At 37.3% G+C, this 25,360-nt stretch overlaps 1 protein-coding gene across 7 annotated transcripts in view; it reads left to right on the forward strand.

Moving 5' to 3' along the window:
- Positions 1-25,360, forward strand: part of LOC100744974 (spondin-1) — a 33,208-nt gene that overhangs the window by 4,968 nt on the left and 2,880 nt on the right. For 2 of the 7 annotated variants that reach the window (XM_012387685.3, XM_012387686.3), the window contains exons 1-12: positions 2-506; positions 1,150-1,418; positions 9,011-9,212; positions 19,009-19,252; positions 19,918-20,104; positions 20,993-21,157; positions 21,383-21,506; positions 21,682-21,812; positions 22,670-22,868; positions 22,998-23,160; positions 23,324-23,663; positions 24,747-24,951. In XM_012387685.3, the coding sequence (XP_012243108.1) occupies positions 1,416-1,418; positions 9,011-9,212; positions 19,009-19,252; positions 19,918-20,104; positions 20,993-21,157; positions 21,383-21,506; positions 21,682-21,812; positions 22,670-22,868; positions 22,998-23,160; positions 23,324-23,663; positions 24,747-24,951 (1,963 nt within the window). In that variant the 5' untranslated portion in view covers positions 2-506; positions 1,150-1,415. The other 5 variants (XM_012387683.3, XM_012387684.3, XM_033321707.1 and 2 more) reach the window with 5 other exon arrangements.

Genomic DNA, 25,360 nt, shown 5'->3' on the forward strand with positions numbered 1-25,360 from the left:
TTTTAACCGGTTCCCCCGAAACGTCAAGGAAGGGAAAGAACAACGACGAACGCCTTAATGACAGGCAATTGTCAAGGATTCGTTCGATATTTTGATAGTTTCAGAAAGCGTTCCGTGAGATGGAATTGAGGGCTCGATTTTTGCACGAATATTTATTCCGTATTCTATCGTACAATAATTTATCAATTGACGATATAATACTAATGAATTAATAAATTAGCTATAGGTTATAGAAGAGTAATCGATATCGCAAGAAAATATAATAAATTTATTATTTTGTTTGAAAATGTTCATGCGCTTAATGTAAAATAATTTATTAATACGAGTTATTATTTTCTACTTATATTTCAAAGCAACGTTCAAGTCGGAGCAGACAGCGGTGTGTGGGAATAAAAGGTTTGAAACAACTCATGACGTTTCTAGACCTTTTAAAAAACTACTCAATAAAGGCCGACCTTGCACTCGATTGAACTCTTTCGTCTGTTTCGCTGCGAGAACATTATTTGGTAATTATCGTGGCGCCTATGTTTTATTTTCGAACACGCGGCCGATCAACCAGAGTCCGGCCTTCGATGATTCGAAATTGGCGAAACGAAATCACTTTATCGTACTTTTTATTAAAACAGGAAATACGAACAATTCGACACGCGTAATAAAAATATTTAATTAATATCTACGATCATGTCTTGCCATAAAGATAATTTAATTCGTGTATTCATTTTCTCACTATATACGCGTATATATGGTCCATTTATTTCAAACCAAGATAGGTTTGCATTTATTTTCAAAATAAATATAGCGATGGTAATTCAATCCGGAATAATCGCGTCCATATATAAGTAATTATTAAACTTTTGCAATAAATTAATTTATTACTCCTAACGAATGAACGCGCAAACAAACTCTGTAATTATCTCTGTAATATCGCAATTACGATCTCGTATCGCATAATAAAATATTACAGACTAAAGAATCGTATTTTATCCAGCTTTAAATTCGAAATTCCATCATTTCGCACATTTTGGTACTTTACGAAATTTCGTTTCGAGTTAATTTTGAGTCACAGTTAAAGAATCTGGTTGACTTTTCTTTCCTATCAATCCAAACGGAAGTAGAAAAAGTTTCTAACCAGCCGCGTTGAAATAACAGGAACGCATATGGAGTGTGCTGTCTGACCCTAGCGGAAGAATCTCCTTTGAAACGCACTGCGCAGCCAATCTGCGCAAGTGGTGAGTTGTTATTAGCGCGCCTCGACAGACGCAGTCAGTTGGCCAGAGACTCGCGACCGTGACGGATCTTTCGAATGTTTATTTCGATTATGTTTAACGCACGTGACATGAAGCACGAAAACCAACCGTTTTAAGTTTGGTCCACGTGTTCTCTACGCTCGTGTACAAATCATTCCAATTGTCATCATGGTGAGTACGAAACTTTTATACCTTTTACGGTAGAATTATGTATATAAGAAATTGAACGATTTTTGAACGAATGCTTAAGATGATAATACAGTTATGTATAAACAGATTGGTCTATGAAATATATCGTTACGTTGCATAGATCAAAGATAATATCAAAAAGCAGTTATCGAGCATTATCGAAAGCAAAATTTCTATTCCTTCTAATCTGTTTATCTATAATTAAATAGTCCAAAGTAAACTTTTCTTTCGGAATGATAATCTTCCGTTACTTCGTGTCATTTTGGGATAGCTAAGGATACCTTTCTATCGTTATTTATATGTATAATATAATATAATGATATATTGGATAAAAGTATAATTCATTTGCGTACCTTGCTATCGTCCAAGCTGATAAAATTTATAGAATTTTTATCTATATTTAGTTCGTCTTAAACAAATAAAATAGTGAAAATGTTGCTAAAAACGTATCGAACGATAATACTAAGAGCGAATGTAATAAACGACACAATCCCTTTGTGTACGATCTATGTATATTGCCAACGGGGAATGTTGATACAATACGATGAAACGAACAGTTCTATTCTTCGTTTCATTTCACTGTCGCGTTAAATTGAAATACATATGCGATGGTACGTCTTCGTATCTTACGCTTGTATGTTTTCAAGCACGTGACAAACGGAGATGTCGCAAAGTTTTATGAAATTTCAGATTAACATGAAAATTTGCGGTAACTAGATTGCTGCTCGTCTAATTTAAATATCTAAACATTTCCTATATTCTATGTAATATCTATTTTATCAATTATTCTTTCTATATCTATTTTGTCAACTTCTTGTTAGCAAATATTTCAATCCGTCGGTATGTTTTCAAATATTTCTTCTCGCAGAAACAAATGGTACATTGTTCGCATTTATTGTACCTCGGGAACGTTTGCGAAATCAGCTTTAACGGAATCATTCACGCGCAAAGACACTATGCGAATATCGATTCGTTCGATGCACACGATTTACCAAGTGCCTACTAGAAAAGGTCACGAGGGCAGCAAGGGTGCAAACTGGTAATGACCCCAGAAATGACTCACAGAGATACTTTCTATAACGGAGTGCGCTCTTTCGTAACTGTGTAACACTGTATCTACATCGAAGCAACGTGATATTTACAAATATAATTGGCGTTCCAATTAATATATCAACAATCTCGCTACGTTGCTAAAAGTTCTGTAAAAATTGAACAAGAAAGACTCGTTCTACTTGTTCGCTTGTCCCAAGTGAAATGTTAGTTAGCGAGCGGACTAGGGAATGTTGAAACTTTGTTGAAATACCGTAGAGGAAGATGTACGGTTTCGTACAATATGGGGATGGAATTCTGCGTAAAAGGTTGAAAAAGAAATACGAGCTGTTGTAAAAAGCTATTAAGTATTAAAAAATAATTTTTTACCGCAAAGACAGCTCGATACCATAAGTCGAGGAAGGTTCGAGTAGTCAGAATTCATAGAAACTCTACGTCGAAGAAGACGGAAGTTGAGTTAAAGAAGTAGAAGTAAAAAGAAATGACGACGTTGTGACTGAAACTTTTTTTCAAACTTTAAAAGCCGCGTCCTAAATAAATGGTGGAAAATGGTAGAAAATGGTGGAGTTGCTCGTTTTCTCGAACCATTTGATCACGTTCATCAATCATTTTAGAGGGAAACCGTGTTCCTGTACGTTTTGTCGATTCTCTTCGAGAAAGTTACGCAAGATGATACAACTTTCGCTTACACAAAGAACTGGTCGTGTCTTAGATTTAGAACAATTTAAAAAATTTGTAGAAAACCATGGAAGAGATAGTAGTTAAAAAATATGTTTGAATAGGAATTTGTTATATTCACAAATACGAACGAATTCAACGTAATTGCTTTCTATTCTCAAATCTTTATCAAACAATGTTTACCAAATGCCACGACAACAACTTGTTCTTTCTCATGTTCTACCGGGCATACGCTCTTTAAATTCTGCGTTCGATCGCAGGCCGCATCAAGAAAAGCAAACGCAATCAGAGTATTATTCGACCTGGCTGGAATATCCGTTTTCATTTGAAAAAGCTGCGCGTTTCCAGCGATAGACGTGTATAAATGTACCAACGCTTGATTGTATCGTTGCGCGATTAACGTGTAACGATGTAACGATAATCGCGCTACTTCCGTTAGTTCGTTAACAACAAAAGTAGCAATAATACATAGCAATACGAGCAACAAATAATCGCGTGCCTGTTCGAATAGAAATTACGGATCATACGCCAGAACGAAACTGTCTGTTCTTAAGAGGAAGGAAACGGAACGAAATGAAAATAAAAGAAGGAAAATACGAAGAGAATACAACGATAGATACGAAAGTTTCAAAAGTGTAGGAAATAAAATGAAAAAAAATCTAAAGATTCAGTTGAACTCGTAGAGTTACAATTTTTTGTGATAAATGTAGCAGGGCTAATAAAAATTATGGTCGTTGACGTTACCGAAATAGAGAACTGAAAGAGCATTTTTTTCGAATAGGAATGTTTGCTACAATAGATACCATTGTGCGGAGGTAGCCACTTTTTTCTACAAAAGAATGTATTCGCCAGATATGACGGACATTTCTATTTTTCGTTACAACGTACTATATGTCTATATTTATTTACTAGCAATGGCTGTGAAAACGAGCGTTCTAGAAAAAACACAAAAGAGACGCAAGGAAATTGTTACAACCGTATAACAGTTCTTGCTGCAGCAAATAACTCTTGTTATTTGAAAATGAAAAATTATTCTCTCGTAAATATCAGTTTCACGTTTTCGGAATTTCGTTCGACTCTGAAATTTAAATTGATCTGAAATTTAATAGCGAAATTTCTACGAAAATTACTACCATTCCAGAGGTTTAAAACGTCCTCCCCCAACTTATTGACATTCGAATGACGTATTGGCGGTCTTTGCAATCTGTCTTTCGCAGTTTCATTCTACTCGATGCAATCCCCCAAGCTTCTCCTCCTATTCTCTTTTTTTATTCCACTTCACTCGCCCTTCAAACTTATTTCCTCACCTACTATCGTATAATAGGGATAATATAGGTTCTATCCTCGAATCCACTGAAAAAGATCGAATATTACCAGTGGGTACGTCGATTTTCTTTCCCAATTTCTACCTTTTTTAGTGCTAACAGTCATTAAATTTATATCATTTGTCATTTTATCGCCCGAATTACGATCCAATATCGTATTTAGAGTTGACTCGCGGAAGAAATCGCAGGGACGTGTATAGTTCTATGCCAAACCACCTTTAGCGCGTCCAAAACTATTCTCAATCGCTTTCAGTTAGTATTTAGTATTTAGTATTTAGAGCTAAAAGCGCTATAACCGCCGCTATAGTTCAGGGAACAAAGGTGAAACAAAGTGGAGCAATCTGTTGGGCGAACCTTTCGATTCGAATCGCTTGGTAAAAATGAAACCAGAATCGAACACGCCAATTGAATTTGCGAATAGAGTTGCGTAAACTTTCGAATAGTGACGCGACGCGCAGGAAAATCATGGTCGTGGCTCAACACGAGGTATTGTTTGAATTCCTGTCGTTACTCTGCGGTCGAGGATGCAGCGTGAATGGCAGAATGCCAGATCGAGTCAAATACCCCGCCCTATATGTATCGTCTTCGGCCAATATATTTAGACACGGTGAATTTATGGTTGGTTGACGCTTGTTATTCGTCCTTATCAGACACGAGAGATTTAATTGCCCTGGAATCCTACGATCGAACGATGAAAAATGTTTGGAAGGACTTGTACGACTCGTAATCTTGAAATTAAAAATATTTTGTGGGAGGGAAAATAGAGCGCAATATAAGGCGATGGTTTGAGAGCGGATAAGGAGGGAAGAAACGATAATTAATCCGCTATACGAGGTATTCGTAAAAGAAATGGGTAGAGATAGTCGGTATAACTAATCAGGCAGATAATCGATAGAAAATATTAAAATGCAACGTGAAACGATTAATCTTTGTTGCCGCATTCGTTCGTACCGGCACAATACAAATTTGCATTTACGTGTAAATAACGTGGTTATCGATGGATATTTTAAAGCCAGTTTCCAAACATATAATAGAACGATATACCGAAAAGGTTCTCTTTCTTTATGGTTCGATACAGTTTTAGTTTTCCTATGTTTATGATGCATAAGCGTAATAAAAAGATCATAAAACTGTATTTTAATACCACATGCGTTCGATACCTCTTTCACCTAACTCCGTTATCTCTGCTCTTTCTATCTTCTTTTCTACTTACCGTCATTTTAAAAGAATATAAACTCTGATAAAAACTTGAAAGAAGAAGAGCAACCTAATGCTTTTTATCTCGTAAAACTCGTCGACTGTCATTTTTAATTTACGGAAGCACCGGAATGTTCAAAAAACGCATACTCGATCAGCTAACCTTGATTCCGCAACGACTTTATCACTTGCTCGGCAGATATTATTTTCAATTCGTTAATAAGCGCGATACTACGTCACCGTTGATCATTTTTAATTCGTAAGAAATCACGATACCGCGTCATCGATCGTTTTAACAGCAACTGCGGAGGAAAAAATTCACGAGGAAGAAACCGCGCGAATTTTCTAGCTTGTGTATATGTAACAGACTGTTCGCTGGTATGATGCCACGCGCGAGAAGAAAAGAGAAAAGAATCGTTCGGTCTGATGGCGCGCTGTATCTTTGCCAAGATGAGTCAGCCAGTAACTGGTGTACGTGTATAGCCGGACGAAGTAGTACAGGCACACGTTTCCTCGCACGTGTGGGCAGACGCCGGGCTGGCCGGCGTTCACGTGCTTCGCCGCGGAATATTCGTATTCTAATTTAATAGAAGCCGGCATCCGGCAAAGTGACATTTCGTGCTGCGGCCCGTTCCGCGAGATCCGCTGAATTTTGCATTGTTGCACAATACGACGTCGTTACGTAATTAACGAGACGTAACGCCGCTGGCAAAATGGAAATGCCGTCGTCGCGACGGCTTTTATCGCGCGATTACGCGAACGTTGAGTAATCGATTTGGTTAATTGTCGCCGTGTTCTACCGGGGTTAATATATCTTGGTTAAGCTTACAACTTTATACGTTGTTTCGTGATCATTTTCCCAGTGTATTTTGCAACGGTCGTTGACGTTAATGGATACCAGAAAAGGTATTGCGTATTGCCAATTTTCTTGTTTTCATTGGAACGACGAGTTCTTCGTTAAATAGCTAGTACGATAATCGGATTATTTATTAATCTATTTTACGCTGGTATTAGTAAATCTATTCGTCTCATCCGTGATTATTTCGCAGTATATTAGTGGAATTTCGAGGAAAAACGCAGGTCGTTGATCGTTAATAGGATTCTTTCGATCTTTTCCTTTTATTCGGTCGAGGATAGACGTAGGATATTTTCCTTTCTTGCGGATCGCTTTAGTTCGTTAAAATATAGGATACTTCTTACGCATCTTTTAGTACGTAGGTGACAGGTGATAACGTGTGACATAGTTATACCGCCACATTTTATAATACGTTAATAATGCAACTGATATTTGCATATTAACGTAGCGAAAACATTTTTGGATTTTTAATAAATCCGAGGGTGTATTACATTTCCATGAATTACTATTCATATGGTTGATATTATTATGTAAATCTGTCCGATAAATAGGGTTTTTCTCCTGGCTTATATGTTTTTACTTCAATATGACGTAGCAGCACCTAATGTACTAAACGCATTACGAAAAGCATTCCATTAATCCGCATTACGCAAGTTAATGTGAAAATTGCTGCCTGCGTCGAATTTGTTGCGTTTAACGAAGTTAAAGTCAATTTTTCTTTCCTCCTTGTCTACAGCCAAAATATAATTACAACTAAATTCTGACATAGTCATTCTTCATTCGCAAAAGCGGCGAAAAGAATAATAAATTCTAATAATCGGAAAAAGCAGGTTCAAAGGAAATGACCTTAATTACAAGGAATTTCGAAACTTTTGCTTCCCCCTTTTTGTTACGTTCGTCTATGCTGCTACGTAAATCAAACGCTTCGTTCTTCCTTCGATGTATAATACATTTTTTCCAAATATGCAGAGTATCTTTAATAAAATTTATCAAGGACGTTAAAGAAGCTTATTAGGACAGAATATTTTTTCAAATAATTTAATAACACGAAGCTAATAACTTTTAAGAGTCTCTAAACTGAAAATCAGTAATATTCGAGAAGGGTGGAACAGAAGATCTTGCGAAAGCGTTCGTAGGTATTCGAGAGATGTTTCGTAAAACATTTTGCGTTATAATTCATTGTCTGTTATAATTCATCGAATGTTGTTACGACATTGATTCTTTCTCGGCCACGTAAACGGATTCGTTGCAATCGCCACGGCCAAGATCTTCACGAAGGCGAACGTCAATGATACTGCGAGCCTTGAGAATTACGTAAGAGAAAATCGTGTTATCGGTCGATTGAATGGAGCACATAAGCTAGCGGATCGCGAAAGCATTCAAACGTATACAAAAAAATTAAAACTTTTCGCGTATCTTTAACATTTTTAAAAGACGAAACGAATCTCTTCGATTTTGTTCGTGAAAATATATATTTTTATTAAGATCCATAATGGAATAAAAAGAATATTATTTCGAGATGTGAAATTTGACCAAACTTTAAAGAATACAATCTTAAGATTTACTATCTATTCTAACAAAGAAGAGATAAGTTTGAATATAAAATGCAGGCGAATACATAAACACGAAACTTTCACTGGTATTAAATCCTCTGCCGCTATATCTCTCCTTTCCATCGGAAAGAAATTTCCTTTTCCATTAGAAAAGAAATATCCAGGGAAAGAAATAGCGTGAATTGTTTTTCTATATAGATTTAGCCACGTGCAGAGAATACAATGGAGCGGAGAACGTGCGAGATGATAGTTGGAATTTTTCGTTTTTCCACTATAGCCAACGGGTAGAAGAAAGAGACGATGTCCCTTCGATTCACGTGAAATGAAAACTCGCCGTATGCCACCATTTGTCCGTGGGTGTTGGTGGATAAATTAGGTCAATCGGTTTCCAATCCTAATCCCGCTCATGACGTATCATTCTTATTTACTACGCCAGTTTTAGGCCAATTTCCAACCGAATCGTACGCGCCATTATGGCCATTAATCGAAACAACAGCTAGGGGAGAAAGTTTTAACCGGGGTGTCATCTTCAGTCCTGTCGTTTATTACGAATTTTCTCGCTTGCGCCAAACACTTTGCTCGAAAGTGGAAATAGAACGCCTTGAAATTATGATTTCAGTCTTTTCATTCACGATATGTCTTGCAACTCTGGATGCTTTGTGTATACTTTAAAGTAACGACGAAACAGTTAATAGTATCGTAATCTGTCTCTCTCGACGTTTAGCTTGGATTCGCTTTCAAACATCGATCCTTAAAATTATAAATAAGTTCTTTGGAAGCTCGTAGCTTCCACATAGACGAAAAGCTCGCTAAACTGCTAATTTCGTAAACGTAGCGCAAAACATAATAGCGGTCGTTTATAATTGTCAAGATAAGTTCATAGTTTAATAGCAATCTTGCGCTTCATTTTCGCAGGGAATAAAAAGCTTAAGGGACGTCCGCAGCTTTTTGTTGCTGTTGGCTGCAGTAACGAGCACAAGTGCGACAAAATGTAGCAGACTCATAGACGGCACAACGATGCCTCGTTCCAGTGCGGAAGAGAAATACCACCTGTTTATCACCTTGTTCAATCGATCGGATATGGTCTTCTCCTATATGCCAAATACCAAATACACTGGTGAGTATTTTATTAAGTGATTTTACTTTTACTTTTAGAAAGCTACGACGATACTTGATCAAGCCAAACCGCTCGTCTTTAACGAGTTCGATCGTTCAGTTCGTTTTGTCCGACAGTGTTCTGAAAGAAACGATTAAGCGATGTACGTCTGGAATGTCGCGGAAATTGGGAAAAATTCATTCACGCATAGTTTGATCAAAACGCGAATCGACATCGAAATAACGAACTTTGTCGTGAGAAGTTAAGGTGGACTTGAATCGAGTCGCTTCGAAGTTTTAATTCTCTTCGCGACTACTTTGAATAGTTGAATGGGCTCGCGGTCCGAAGAACCAGCTTGCAAATTACTGTTTATTCGACGATTGCGACGAGAAGATTACTCGAGCGCGATATTTTCAAAAATAATTATTTGGATATTGTAATTAACGGGCAGAGAAAGAGAAATTCTTTTATACCACTTTATGGTATTTGGTAACATGTACATTTTTTGTTTAATTAATTATATCGTGAACTCCCTGCGAACAAATTTTTACGTAGAATATCACCTATAGATAGCATCGTGAAGATTGAATTTCCGATAACGCGAAACCCTCCAGAATTTGTTACGTTACACGCGATAAAAATAGCGTATGAACGGAAACGGTAACGAACGAAAAGTGGAGAAATTTGTTTATACTTTGAACAATTAACGACCACGAAACTCCGAGGCGAACGAGACCTTTCAACTTGTAATAACTACAATATATCATCGTAACTAATTCCATTAAAAAATGGCACGTTTTTCTCTCGTGGCGATAAATAATGCCAACAACGCGATTTCAGTGAAAATTTAATACTCACCGTAGTCTCGTTCACCGTGAGCTATCAATCGTCTAGTCCTACCATTCGATATATCTCGAGCAAGAGTACTCCGTTCAACGTCTGAATAGACCTTCGAGAATAAAGGAAAGAAATTTCTCTCGAACTGCTTCCTTCGACCATAATGACGGCAATTATTGAAAAAACCCAGGAACCTAGGACGTATCGTCACCTTATGCGGGACACCAGCGGACTCAGGGCACACTGGCGATTCAACGCTCGTCGAGAACTATCTTCCATAAGATAAAAACGGGTGTGTAACTTCTGCAGATGCGGATGTCCCCGTTTTTTAAATTTGACATCAAATCCGGGCTGCTTCCGCCAGGAAATTACAGGGATTTAGTCGAGAGCTGGGCGAATAGAAAATATTATATTTGCCGACCACAGGCGGAGACACGATAAGTCACATTTCCTATCTTTTGCGTGAAAGCAGTTTTAAAATTCAAGGAAATTCATCGTCGATCGATTTTTTCGTTCTGGATTATGTCATATTAAAATTCTTCTGTTTAGTTATAAAGTGACATTAAAATTAAAACAAAGAAGAGTGCTTATATACCAAAAAAAACGTGATTATCGTATTTCCCTCCTGCTATCTTCGTTTAACAGGGAAACGGATTTCTCTCGAGTAAAAATTCTATACTTTAGTTCTGTTCCATAAATATAAGTTTTCGTAAACAGATCCACGGTCCATGATCATTAACTGGAGCCTGGTTCCTCGCTAGAACTCCAGTTCTGCGTTATTCTACAACCGAAATCTCTATATCACCCAACACTCACAAACTCGGTAAAGCCATCCTCCCCTACAAACTCACCTTCGCGTCCCTTTTCTCCCATAAACTCCACCCCATTCTCTCTCTTCCATCCCTCCAGCTATCCCTGTTCGCCTCTCCGACCACATCTGTGTTCCATTCAATCTCTCACCAATCGCAATTATACCTCGCTTTCTGCATATTCTCATCCGTTACATCCGTCGACTAGAAACACCGGCTTTCTATCACCGCGCCTCTTCCAAAAAATCAACCGAATATGAAATACATCGACACGTTTCAATCCATTCTTCATTCGCAGTGGCCATGTCCGCGAGGTTCGCCGTCAATTACATACGATCGATCGGGAACCGTGTTCGCGTGTCTCCTCTGTGATTAATCGTTGGCGTGGCATCGTATTTAGTAGCGATTGCTCGGCAATGACGCTTTACGATTTGACAGGACTATTTTCTGTACGTTCGAATTAGCAAAGTAGCCGAAATAAAGAATCGGCGAATTATTATACAATTTCTATTGCTTTTCAGCGGTGAGTTTTTCGAGTATTCGAATGGTTTCTGGCAAAGTTTCTCCGCCGTGTTATTCGCACCAGTAACGCTGTACACATTTATACCGGACAGGATTATATTTCGAACAACGTAATTAACAAACTAGTCAGAGTGACTAATTCGCAATTTTTCCGTCGTTCGCACTGGTAACGCCGTGCAATTTGACTGCTTTATATCTCTAATGGCCGGATCACACGCTCGTGTGCGTTGCATCATTAAAAATGTTAACCCGTCGAATAGCACAGCGTTATCGCAAACAACGTCACATCGCTCGCCCGCATCAGTCTTTATATTTTTAATAGCGGGACCTAATATTCGCTTACACAGCGTCATTAACACGGCAACTACCATCCGTTAAAATATAAGACTTGTATGCAAAGAAACGTAAAATCGGAACGAAAGATGTATATAAAAAAGATATAGAAACGAGCCTTCGTTCGTGTATTTGGACAAAAATTATTAGAATCTGCGGAGACGTAAAGCGACTCGGTACAAAATTTCTAACATCAAGCAGGCCGATAGCTGTAGCGGTAATCCAGTTTGTCTCAGTCATCGAGCGGAACACTGGATGCAATTATCGAAAACTAAACCGGTGAACGTGGACCGTAGACGCCCCACGGTTACTAACGCATGCAAATCCTACGAGTCGGTGAATTAATGCATTACGTAACAGTTTGGCCGCGAGCCAGGTGCCAAGTACACGCTCGTGGATGCAGTTCGACGAATGCACCGGGTGCAACCGGTGCACAGGTCGGAATCGCGAATGCGAATGGAGTCACATCGAATCAACTATAATGGCGCCGTGGAATCGGAGACGGATCGTTGAGAAGAGAATCGCGCGTGAATTCCCTTCAGATTTATCGAGTGTTTTCCTCCGCTTGCGCAAGCATTCTATCAGAGTTCGTGACTCGTAGCTGTAAATGTATCGTGGAAATCGGCATCGGGAGTATATAAAGGTCTTCATGGAAAAGTGGTGCAAGTGAATCTCTTTTTAGAAACGATTCCAGCGATATATGAGATCTAGATATTTTGTCATAAATTTATCGGACTTTACCATGGAGTGTGCATAGTAAAACGTTTGAAAATATCCAGGGTTCTCTGTTTTTAAACTTTCGCTTTATCGAATTTGTCGAATTAAAGTTTCCACGTTTATTACGTACTATGTTTTCTTCCGAACGTTTCGTTTTAACATTCGCGAACTTGTTCGATGGATCGGTGGTGATTCGAATAAGGAAAGTTCGACGATGGACAATGATAGCTTTTAATGGAATATCCTCGTGAAAAATTCGAATTTCCTCGGAAACGTGCTCGAGGCAATCGTTGGCGATTTATAGTTCACAACTGTCCGACTCTGACAAAGCTCGATTTAGCTCACTCTTCTCTGAAATTATCACACTCTGACACGTACTTACACGTCGCCGCTATCCAAAACTTCTTTGGCATTTCTACAGATCGCTCAGTGATACGCATCTCGCTCTAAAGGTTGCTCTGCTTCTTCGTTTAATTCGAAAGACATTTATTGGCAATATTTGATAAGAAAAAAAATTGTTTTACAAACAATATTTTTAAACATACGATATAGGATTATCAAATTGTAAGCTCGCGTTCTTACGATAAATTTTAAGTTACGCTCGTGAAATATTACCTACTATTTGATCTTTTGATCTACTTAAATGAAATAGGAGCTAGTTCGTCCACTATGTTCGGTTCATTTATTATAATACCATGAATCGTAGTACGATTTTAGGTTTCTAAATTTATGTCAGGCAAAATTCAAGATATACGTCTGAAACAAAGTATTTCTTTCCGCAGTTATATAGAATATCCTATCTTTTCTTTATATATATCTATACTACATTTACGCTCCCCAATGGTATAATTGATTGATACGTGCAAATATTTTTAATCTTTGAAAAAAATGGTGTAACTTATTTATCCTTCGTTCATTAAATGTTTTAGTCTCCACTTTGAAAAAATTCACGTAGCCAGAATTCGATTTTTTTGCACACCTCTGCCATAAACCATGCACTGCCGTTTTTTTGCAGGAGAATATGTTTTTTTTTATCAAAACGGTAGAAAAACGCGTTGATAAATAAAATTCTCCTACCATTTTTCATACCTGTAAATAGTCGTTTTCGAATATCAATTGTTTTTTAATCAAACACGTGCATCTCGCCATTTTGTTTTGATGATTTAATAACTATTCTTTCTCTCTCTCTCTCTCTCTTTGTGTTTCAAAAGCTACGAACAATATCATTAAAAAAGACTATTGCGTTACTAAAAAAATTTGAAAAGTATAACAAACGATCGTAACGTTGAGAATATTTAACCGAGTTCAGGATGCTGCGAATTTGCGGAAAGAGGTTCCGTTTCCTTTTTCAACCTCGCAGCAATTTCAATTTAGTAGGAAAAGACAATAGTGTACAGAAAGCGGCGAATGTGTTTTATGGTCATCTCTCGAATTCAGTTTCTGTGTTTCTCCGCCGACAAAAAGACTAACGAATAATAAGGACGCAGTGCAAAGTCCTTCCATACCGCAATTAAAACCTTCCACTCTTTCTATTTCGTTTGCAAAATATTAAGCGTTCACTCGCTTAACAGTAGGGTTTCGCACGCGTCACTTCCAAATTATTCACGATCAAAGAAACTTTAAAAATTTAATCAAAGCTGAAATTGTTCCGTTAATTAACGCCGTACTCTACAAACTACAAATAGTAGCTTGTGCTTAAACGAACACTTAACTCGCAAACTTATGCCCCAACAGGTTCTCACATACATCGTGCAGAAATCCTATCGAATCATAAAACAGAGAAAAAGTTATTTTTATTATATATCGGCGCGTAAAGCTTCGCATATACTTATTTTGTTTATTCATATCCTCTATATTGCTTTCTTTATTGCACGTCGTAAGTGAAGGAGTCATAAATAATAACGAAAGCTTGCTTGTAATTTAACTGCCACGGCTAAATCTAATTACACGCTGTCGGACAGGGGGAAAGCCTTCAACTGTTTAATTAAACTTTAAATACGGTAAAATGATAGAGAGCGATCGTTTCGTTAGATTATACGGTCATCGAGAAAAGTTATTTGCGATTACGTCTTCGTGCTGCTATTATTCTTCCCCCAGTCATTAAAGAGCTTACCCGATGTTGATCTGCTTGGATAAAACTGACGCGATTAATGAAACTTACTGGTTAATTCAATGGAAGCTGCCGGAGAATCGTAAATTTAAAAGGTGTGAGAAATTGGATGTTTTAAACGAAGTTGCTTCTTTGTGATGTTACCTTAAGTTTAATTGTTATTTTATAATATGTATACGGGATAAAAGATGGATAAAATGTATCGATTCCTTTTAGAGAATCGTTCAATTTCTTAAATGATACAATAGCGTATGTATACAACAGTATATCAAGACAGTCACCTCACAAAGACAATTTTTGTACGGAGAAACAGGATGCGGAAGAAACGTAGAATTCACATTGAAGAGGTTTTAATCGATCGCATAGAAAAAAGAATTGTAAAACATCAGAAGAAAAGACAGCCTGGAGAGAAGGAAAAAAATAATGAAGCGGACTCACATTATCGGGAATTCGATTAAACCTTGTCGCGCAGACAACAAATCTCCTCGATTTACGTTCGAAGGGTTTCTAAAGACGTAAACGGAGAAGCAATAAAGCAGCGTGACAACTAAATTCTCGAGACATTGAATAGATTGCATGCTCCGCTGGTTTGAAAATTACTCGCAAAGGTAATCTGCCGTTTATTTCTTTTTTTCTTCGGTATTTTTCTTTCGCTTACGACAGTTATCGCGATAACGTACGTAACTATGTGGTATTAAATATCGACGATTGTTACTTTAACGGATTAAAGTTAGCGGATAAGTTATACAGGACGAAATTGAAAGAGATAGGCGCATAGCTGTAATTTTGAAAATTAATATCCCTAAAAATGTAGAGGAACAATGATGACAAAGCTAAGAAACCGAGTGTAACGTTCATGGAAAGACAGCACCTTAGAAGTGTTGCCGCTAATCACGTTAACAGATTATAGAGTAGCACCTTAGACGAGATTTTTTCCACGCGCAATTGCAAAATCGAGCAAGTTTCTTTCCTTTTGTTTCTGCGTGTCAGCGTGGGAAACACGATACACCGACGAAGGTTTCATTTAACTCTGTTTTCCCCCCTTTTTCCCAGTTAATTCTTCTAATTCAGGGTTATGAGAATGATCGTGAGAGTCATGTGTCACTGCTTGCTGGCGCAACTTTCAGTTTCGAGACTGGATTTATCTAACGTCATTGCGTCTAGACAGCGTTCAAGAAGAATTTATTCAACTCTCTCACGGTATACCACCTTTTTCAACTATTAAACGTCGCGTTAGAATTTTGCAGATTCAACGTTATTTTATGGGAAATGAGTAGTTCGTAAAAAAAGAATTCTGCGTGAGTTTATCAAGATGTAATGTCTGATACGAAGCTGTACAATTAGAACGATTAAAAAAAAAGTTAAAAGAGTTTTATAATTGGAATTGTTTTGTAATGCGGTAATGACAATCGGTATATACAAAGACTAACGCAGACGCAACCTAGACCTAACCCAGACCTGCTTATAGCAGACAGACTATAATCAGATTAAATTGTATTAAATTGTTGAAAGTAATCATTCGGTACCTTGTTCGCGATAGTTATTATCGGGACTTACGAACCTTGTACACTTTTAAAATTTTCTAAGATCGTGCAGCTGGTTTAAATTTTCGGAACATCTAAAAATTCCGATATTTTAAGGACATTTCGATTCTCGAACGTTTCGTAATTTTTGCGGTTAAAAGCTCGCAGATTGTTCAGGATTTCCAAAGTTTCCAGATTTCTCGTTTCTAACAGTTTGAAAAATTTTCATTCGTTCAAGGTTTAAGTCGATATCGATCATAATTAAGCGCGTATGTAATTACTTTCCTAATCGTATACTGTAATTGGTACTGAAAAATATTCTGCCTGAAAAATTGAAGCTAATTATTTAACCTGAAATTTCCTAAGAGCTAAATTTGGCGTACTCAGAAATGTAGATAACAAGTTTCATGCTGATGACGCGAATACTAAAAGGTTCTTGGAATTTCTGTCGCGCACGCTATTCCGCGGGCAGTCACTTTTCCAAAATGAGAATTATTTATAATTGCACGTACATATTTTGCAATTAAAAATATTACAATAGATATTTATGCAATAACGTCACACGCAGTATAATTTTTTGCCCGCAATTACACTATTCTTTTAAATGGAAACGTGTACACGTACATCTTTCATAAGTCAAAATAGAATAATGGAAATACCAAAAATTTATTTTACTTCGTGTAATTCTGTTTGAAAGGTGACTAAACCTCGATCAACGAGATCGTTTTAAACGAGCAAAATACGACGAGGAAGATACGTGCACGGCATTGCGTGAAAAATATTTGTGATCAACGTTTAAGTGACGACTGAGTTATTCAGTGAACTAGACGCAGTTTGTGAAGACCCGTAATACCGGAAGCCATAAATGCTCTAAACATCTGCGTGTTACGTCTCTGATGTATACGCACGGGACGAAGTAAAATCGACTGGAAGGGAAAAGATAGTTTTGTGTGTCTACAGGGTGCTTGCAAAGTCGTTGAAATTCATACAGAACCGAGAACTCGGCAAGTTGGTTGTCTCGTTGTAAACTCGCTACGGTCGTCGATTTACATACTAAAAGTTGCCACTGACGATATAATCTTTGTAATACCTGTCGATTAACTCATACATCTCTTTACGAAGAGATTTAAAACGATATTATTATCTTTACTTTAGACAAAATTAGTTACTTATTTTTTATTAACACAAAATCCTTTGATCATTTTTATCGAGACGATTTATCGACGGTAGTTGCTACGACAATAATTTACATTTTATAATTCGTATTTTATAGCTGAAACATTTTATTTTATCGTTTCGTTAAATCATCACTTCCACGCGGTTAACCGTAGACTTCACTATCACAGCGTTTTATCGTTTATCGTTCGATAACATTTTCAATGTCCACGCACGAATTATATTTCGATAAAAATTCAAGCATGTAAAATTAGAAGCTTCGAAGTTCCGTAATTTTTACCCAAACGAGTTTTTCGTTTCAATAGCTTACGATCAATCTGTTCGTCGCGCTAACCGAATCACATCGTATACACACCTACTATACAACGTTATTGCACGACTGTTTGACGCCTGTGTTGCACAAAATACAGACTGTTGAGCAAAGGTTCCGTGAGTAATTTGCGCGAATGAGTCAAAGAAAACCAGTGCAATTGCTTCACTACCACGATGCCTGCAACCAATTTAATTTCCCTGGATGCTGGATCGAAGGCATTAATTTTCCATTCCCAACAAATGTTCGTCAACGTTTAATTATCTAAAAGCGCTTGATCGAAATTTGTATTAATTCGTTATTTTCGAGGCTTTTGTAAAGAAAATATATGATTCTGTTCTCTTCATACTCATCCTTCCGGTAAAACACATTGCCAGATCAACGAATCGAACATTTTCCACTAATCGATAGTATTGAACAAATAGAATGAAATTTCGTAACGCCACTTAATAATTTTCCAATTTTTATTAATGTTTATCCATCTGAAGAAAAATAGTTATTACCTAATAATCGGTCTAACAATGAGTCATAATTATTTATAAAATTAAACGTTCATTGATCCCTTTTCGATTTCTTTTTCTAAATTACTCGAACGTTTGCAACGATATTACCTCGTCTGTTGCAAAAAAAAAACGAACAATTGTTTCGGTAAAACAGCGGGAAGAATTTTGCATCGGAAAAGATTTGTACAAAATAACCGAGTCGCGAGAGTGTGCAAACCGTGAGAATTTAATACGCTCTACAGAAATTTACACGAGACAGAGAATTTAACGTAGCAATAAAAAATATATGCAGCTAGAATTCGGCGGTGCGTTACAACGTTGTTGTGACACGTGCAATAAAGTAAATATTTTCGACGAGGTAACTAACGTACATTCCCGCCTTGTAACAGAGACGTACGGATGCTCGATTAGGAATAGAAAAATAAACGATAATATATTTTGCAACGACGATATCCAAAATAAATATTTTGAAGATCGCTGGTTCGTTATTGTATTTTGTTTGCTGACAAACGGATATTCGAGCAAGATTCCATCCTGTCCGCAAAGTCAGAACGACATTAGCTGAAAACGAATTTATCTGCATTCATCGTGGCAGAAAATTGTTCATTAGAAAGTCACGATCTTAATCCCCTCGATTATCGTCTACGAACTACTTCGGAAGACGAGACTTGCCGTAAATCACGTTACGATACCGATGCATAAATAACAATTTGTGCGAGGACAGTGCCAATATCCATAGTTAGATGAATAGTCGGATTATTCGAAGAAACGTATGTCAACAAAGGATGGTCACTTTGAATCTTAAAGATTTTTGGAGAACGAAAAGACTCACGACTTCCTGAAGTTTGTTAAAAGGGGGTAGAAAAGTAATTGTAATCGACGTGATACGAATCGTTGACTAAAATAAAAAAAATCTCTTTGCGCGAAAGAGTTAAGAACGAAAGAGCAAGAGGATGAAATGCAATTTTTTGTTTCAGTGACATTGCAAGCAGACAGTACGGATATCATGCCAAGAAAATTCACTAGGTTTTTGATATCCGCCGAGCCCGAAAAAGAAGACGACGCGGCAGAGAGTGGCATCTTCGATTTGCAAGACGAGTTGTTGACAACATACTCGGAAAGTTGTCCGAACGCCGTGGTGGAGACCTCGAAGATGTCCAAAGAAGAGATTTCTGTGGCCTGGACCAGCCCTTCCGAAGGTAGCGGTTGCATATTTATCAGGTGAAGGGACATTTTAATAACAAGCATGGAAAATGATAACGTACTTTTGCATGCAAATAGTAATGAATTTAATCATATCGATAAATTTGTATCTATCTCCTCTTTCGTCGTTTACGTATCCTGTAATTTATTCGAATTTGTAAAATGAAAATCAACGAGATATTGGTCTGTTTTGTATATACGGATCTTTTAATTAACGTTAGGAAATATCGCGCGTAATTTAATAAATACACGATTTAACGAACATTTTATCTTTCAATTTTATGTAACGAAAATTCTTCCTTCGTCAAAATTCGTTCTTATTCAGTGGAGAAGTATTTTTTCTTTTTTCACGATCAATTGGAAAACAAGAATTCTAAAATACAACAAAATTCCAAAGATAAATGTTTCAATTTATCAATTTCGGAGTTTATACTAAAATTTAACAGAATTAAATGTTACACGATACCGCTAGAATAGCAAGGATAGAACGATATTTCGCTATTTTTTTTTGCACGATTTGGCAAAACGACCGAAAAATAAATCTGTCTTTCTACTTCGCATCGAATAGCATGCATTTAAACGCAAAGCTTGGCCCATTTCGGTAAACGCTGACATCTCGAATTAATGGAATCTCGGGAACGTGGGCCCGGTAACACGTGTTCTTCCACTTGTTTTTCTCATAGGGCAACGATATTGGAGACGCCAGATACATGGTACATGGATGATCAGAACTTAGTGCTAAAGATATGTCAAGACTCGAGAGCCGAGGCGGACGACCAGGGGCAGGTTCTGAAAAAGTGCTGCGCCTGCGACGAGGCGAAGTACGAAGTTACTTTCGAGGGACTTTGGTCTAGAAATACTCATCCTAAGGCACGTGAGAGCTTGTCAAATAAAATCGACAAACAGAAATGCATAGAATCGCTATCGATCTTCCTGTTTAAGCATCGATGTGTCTCTTCGATGAGAAACTCCTTCGAACGAGTAACGAAAGCGAAGCAACTCCTTTTCCTTTTATTTCGACCTTCCTCTTTTTCGTCGAAACTTCTTTCCATTGAAATCGATGCGATGCGAATTAAGCGTACCGATCGATTGAAATAAGATTCTTGGAAAATTCGTATAAATGAAATTATCGTCTTGGTGAAAGGAAAAAGGATTAGTTCGTGGACATTTAGACGTACGTTACACCGTGTAAGGAACAAATTACTTATTTTGAACAATTCGAGTATATAAAATTCGACTACGAATTAATTTTGTGCGAAACCGTTGTACTAAAATAAAGAATGTACGTTGATAAATTACGAAGAGTATCGAAACAAGTTGAAATTGCAGAGGAATTATTTCAATTCCAATTGGAATTCTTCGTGCTAAATAAGGAGACTGGATGCCGTTTTATCGATGTTGCGGGGGACCGAGTTACTTTACGACGTGAAAATGGGTCGAAAGAAAGTTCGACAAAACTTTCTTTTAACTTGCGACCATGTGGCTCGGGTATATAACAACGTTATAGGAAAACGTTACCCATAAATACGGAATCGCATCCGTGTGCATTCGTTTCAACGATTTTCGATATTCGGTCAAATTGAAATGAGAGTCACTATTGTGATCAGATTCGTGCATTCAGCTGGTGATTATCGAAAAATTGAAACTAAAAACATACACTCCAACAGTTTTGTACGAGCTATGCAATATGTTTTCTCTCTTTAATAAGACCTTTTAATGGGAAAATAATTTTTAATCGAACTTTTTTCATTTTTCCAGGACTTTCCTAGTAAAGGATGGCTCATTCGATTTTCAGACGTAATTGGAGCATCGCATACGGTTGATTATAGATTTTGGAAATACGATGGTCTAGCTAGTCCTGGGTTGCAACAACTGGCTGAACTTGGATCGACCAGGAAATTAGAATCCGAATTAAAGAGTCAAGTAAATATTCTTAAAACAAGAACATTATATCATTTTTTTAAATTCGCTTTTGTCTATCATGAAAAGTTAACTGTAGCAGGGAATAAGGAGAGTTACAGTTACTTTCTAATCAAAATAAGTTCTTTGTTTTGAATTATAAGAATTCGATTTTAGTTTTGCGTAAATTTCTTTTCGTATTAATATCGACTGTAAATATCGATCTACGAATGGTTTACTTTTTCACAGAGTAAAAAGATCAGAACTATAATTAAAGCCAGAGGAATAAGTTATCCCAATGTGACTGGGAAAACTTTTGCAGTATTCCGTGTTGATCGGGAACATCACCTGATGTCTTTGGTGTCGATGATCGGTAAGGACATTTTGGAGAAAAATAATTCTCCCGATTTATACTTAGACAACGTGACGAGTCTTGAAACTTAGAAATGCTTTACGAGTTCCACTGCGAGATTCTAGAAATTACGATGGATCGATCGAAGTTTACTGAATTTCAATCAACATATGAAACGTGAAAAATGATTTTGTAGATCCTTCGCCGGACTGGATCGTCGGAGTTTCAGGTTTGGAATTGTGCTTGGATAGTTGCACTTGGATCGAACACAAAGAACTGAATTTGTACCCTTACGATGCGGGCACTGATAATGGAATCACGTATTTGGTAAAAAAAAACTCCTTTCTCAAACGATCTAAATTTTACTTTCGTCCGATATATAGTTATTTTCGCAAAAACATCCTCCAAACGTTCTCTTGGCCCATTTCCGGCTGCATTCGGTTCAGTTCGATCGTTGCCAACGAGTAAAAATGAAAAGCAGCTGCCGATAAGAAACAAATTACGAAGCGTAATGAAAAATTGCAAATGACAGGTAAAGACGAATAGGTTTCCGTTTACGATGGAAAATGGTTTCCCCTTTGGACGGAGAAAAGCCCAGACGTTTCAGCAGTTTTCGATGCCCAGCGGAAAAGATTCGTTTAGGAGGACGAAATCAATGTCAGCTGTCGATCGCAGAAAATCGCATAATAAATTCAAGCGCAGGTCTCGGGCCTAACAATCGACAATAGGGTTGCGGATCGCGTGAAAATCGCTGACGGCGTCAAAGTAATCGTGCCTGCGACGCTTTTCCGGCCGACCAACGACTTTCCTCGTCGCGTCGTAACATTTCCGCTTTTCGATCATTCGAAATCTATCGTTCAACGATGTCCTCGTGATTCCTCGCGAAACACAAATTTAAACGCATACAAATATCTTGAGCAATGATAAAGAGGCAAAAATAATTCATTAATTTCAAAGGAAACGAACGATAATAATAAAAGAAATTCATAAAACAAGCAGATTTATAATGATAAAATGAATAAGTTGAAGAGGACGAGAATTGTTTGGAGGTTGATAAATGTCTCGTGCTTAATTATCGATATCGTCGTTATTTGATATTTCTTGATAGGCGTAACTTAATTACTTTATACTGCAATTGCGTTTTATGTAGGCGGTAAAATGAAAGAGATTTCTTGCGTTTGCAGTCACCGGATTCGCCAACTGAGCCTCAAGAACCCATCCGTAGGATAACTTCGAGCTACCCAAACGACTCCAAGTCTCCGTTTTACGATCCTTCCGGTTTAGATATGAAACCGCTTGCCAGGCTTTACTTGAACAGACAGAGGCTTTACGAGAAAGCCTGCAAGAATGCGTCAGAAGATGCGCCATCGTCCACAGATACGGGTAACTAACAGTAGTTTAAATAAACACGAACATAGAGAATATCTCTTTTTATTAGCTTTTTTATTTCCTGCTCGAGGTGGTCGTTTTAACGAGAAAGTGTAATAAAAATATAATTTATAACGTATACAGGAGCCTGCAAAGTGACAGCATGGCGCAACTGGACTGCATGTTCGACAGCGTGCGGTCGTGGCACTCAACTCAGACAAAGATATTACGAGAACGAAGCTGCAGCGGCCGCGAACAAGTGCAACGTCTCGCTAAGTGACAGGCGTCAATGTCTTGGACACGATTGGTAATTAACATGATCTTATGAAAACTCTGCCAGAGAAATCTGTATGATTCGGAATATTGAAACACGTTGCTATAGGTATTCAAGAAGGTTTAGAAACTTGTAACAAATTCGTTTCGGATTATCTCTATCGCAAGGAAATAAAATTGAATAACGTTAAATATAGCAATGGAGAGCGAAGATCGGTGAAAGGATGCAGCGAGTCCGAAGTACTACACGAATGGAGTGACTGGAGTGAATGCTCGACGACCTGCGGCCGCGGAATCAGGACCAGAACAAGGGCTTTCAAGAACAAGAAATATAAACAGTGCAAAGCCTTCTATAGCGACCAACAACTTCAACAAACCGACCATTGCACGAATTCTGAGTGCGATGAAAAGAATGGAGAGGAGGTAAGCGAGATGTCTATCCAAAAGGAGGAGAATGATAACAATGAGGACAATGATAACAAAGAAGATTACGAGGAAGACGAAGCAACGTTGGGTGGAATCGAGGAATGGTCGCAAGTACAGAATCCAGTGATAGTTTACGAAAATTTACTAATTGCAAGCTAACTAGCAGAAACCTCGCAAAACGCGTGCACGTAACTTTCTGGCTATTGTCTCGTCGAGCGCGTGAAAATAAGACGTAGAACAAACTACCGTTTGACAGTTGCGCTTGTTTATGTTATTATTAACAAATTATCGAACTTGGTCATCACAGAAATAATAATAATTACATTTAAAGATCATTACATATACAAGCTGTCCCGCATAACGTAGTATCTATGCTAGTGCTACGTTATGCAGGACACTCTGTACATGTACGAATCATTACTAACGAATTTCGAATTATTCAGAATAATCGTTCCACGCGCGAGTAACTATAAACCATACCTGCACCATTTCTCGCTGAACCATCCACTGGCATCCTCACGTAAGTCAAGCGATTTAATCAGAAGAAAAATGAAAAATCAACGATCAGTTAACTCTCCGTTTACAGAGTAAGTCAGAAGCAATGGATGAAATGAATAAGAAAGCTGGATAATCGATATTTCAACGAAACAAAATTGCTTTTGCCTTCTTTATAAAATAATGACCATTTCTCTTCTGCTTGCTCACAATGCTGGATTATTCATTTTATTTGTCACTTCATATTTCATTTAATAACGTCATTTGTTAAATGTACTTTGTCACGCATATAGAATTATGGTTACGCACTGACATTCGACTTTTAATAAATGCAATCGACTAACGTTCACTATATGCGACACCATCTAGTTTATACATACGTTCTTTCTTGATGTTACAAGTGACTAGCTTTTTCTTCTTTCGCCGTAACAGTTTAAAAAAAGGATTTTAGATTCTAATAATAAATTAAGTTTTATTTCTAGAACTTTTTCTATTAAGAATTAATAGAGCATAAAAGATTAGAATTGTTTGTTAATGGGCATATTTAAAAATTAAATTCAATTAATTACTGAGATGTCAAAATCTTTTGAACCATGAGATTTACGAAGAAAGTTAAATAAGTCTACATGGTTAAATGACAGAAATCTTAGTAATTGAATCAAAGATCTAATTCATCCATGGTATTGATTTTCTAATTAGAAATGCATCGAAGAGCGTTACATGCAATGGTCCCTGTGGTCACCCTGCAGTTCTAGCTGCGGTAGCGGTACCCAAACGAGATTTAGAATGACCCATGAGAATTGGAAACGCCATGATGACGTGGATCCTACAGAATGTAGGCACGAGGCGGTTCCTTGTCAAGCTAAGATTGCATCATGTAACTTCACGAAAGAAGAGGCAGAAGGTAAGACTGAACGATTTTCTATTCTAACCAGGAGTAAAATCAATTTTCATACATGACAAAATCGATACAAATCTTTGCGCGTTCATTCTATATTAACTTTGAGAGACGCTAAAAGTCTAATGATATCCTATTAATACATATCGCTGTAGAATGTAAGTCCTCTAATATTTAACTCGTTGATATTTTAAAATATTTCAAAAAATCTCGTAGATGCCTAGTATAGGATGTTCTTATAATTTCCCAATAACAAGACCCAAGGACGGATTAGAACGTAACTTATTTTCTCGACAATTACAAAGTTTCGCTTGTTGAAAGGAAAAACCAAGATATAAAACCCTCTTAATTCTCACAGAACTGTATCAAATTTTCCCTTTACACTTTCATGGCATGCGGCATTTTTATAAACAAA

Source organism: Bombus impatiens, unplaced genomic scaffold (genome assembly GCF_000188095.3).
Source record: "Bombus impatiens unplaced genomic scaffold, BIMP_2.2 scf_0481, whole genome shotgun sequence".
Lineage (NCBI taxonomy): Eukaryota > Metazoa > Arthropoda > Insecta > Hymenoptera > Apidae > Bombus > Bombus impatiens.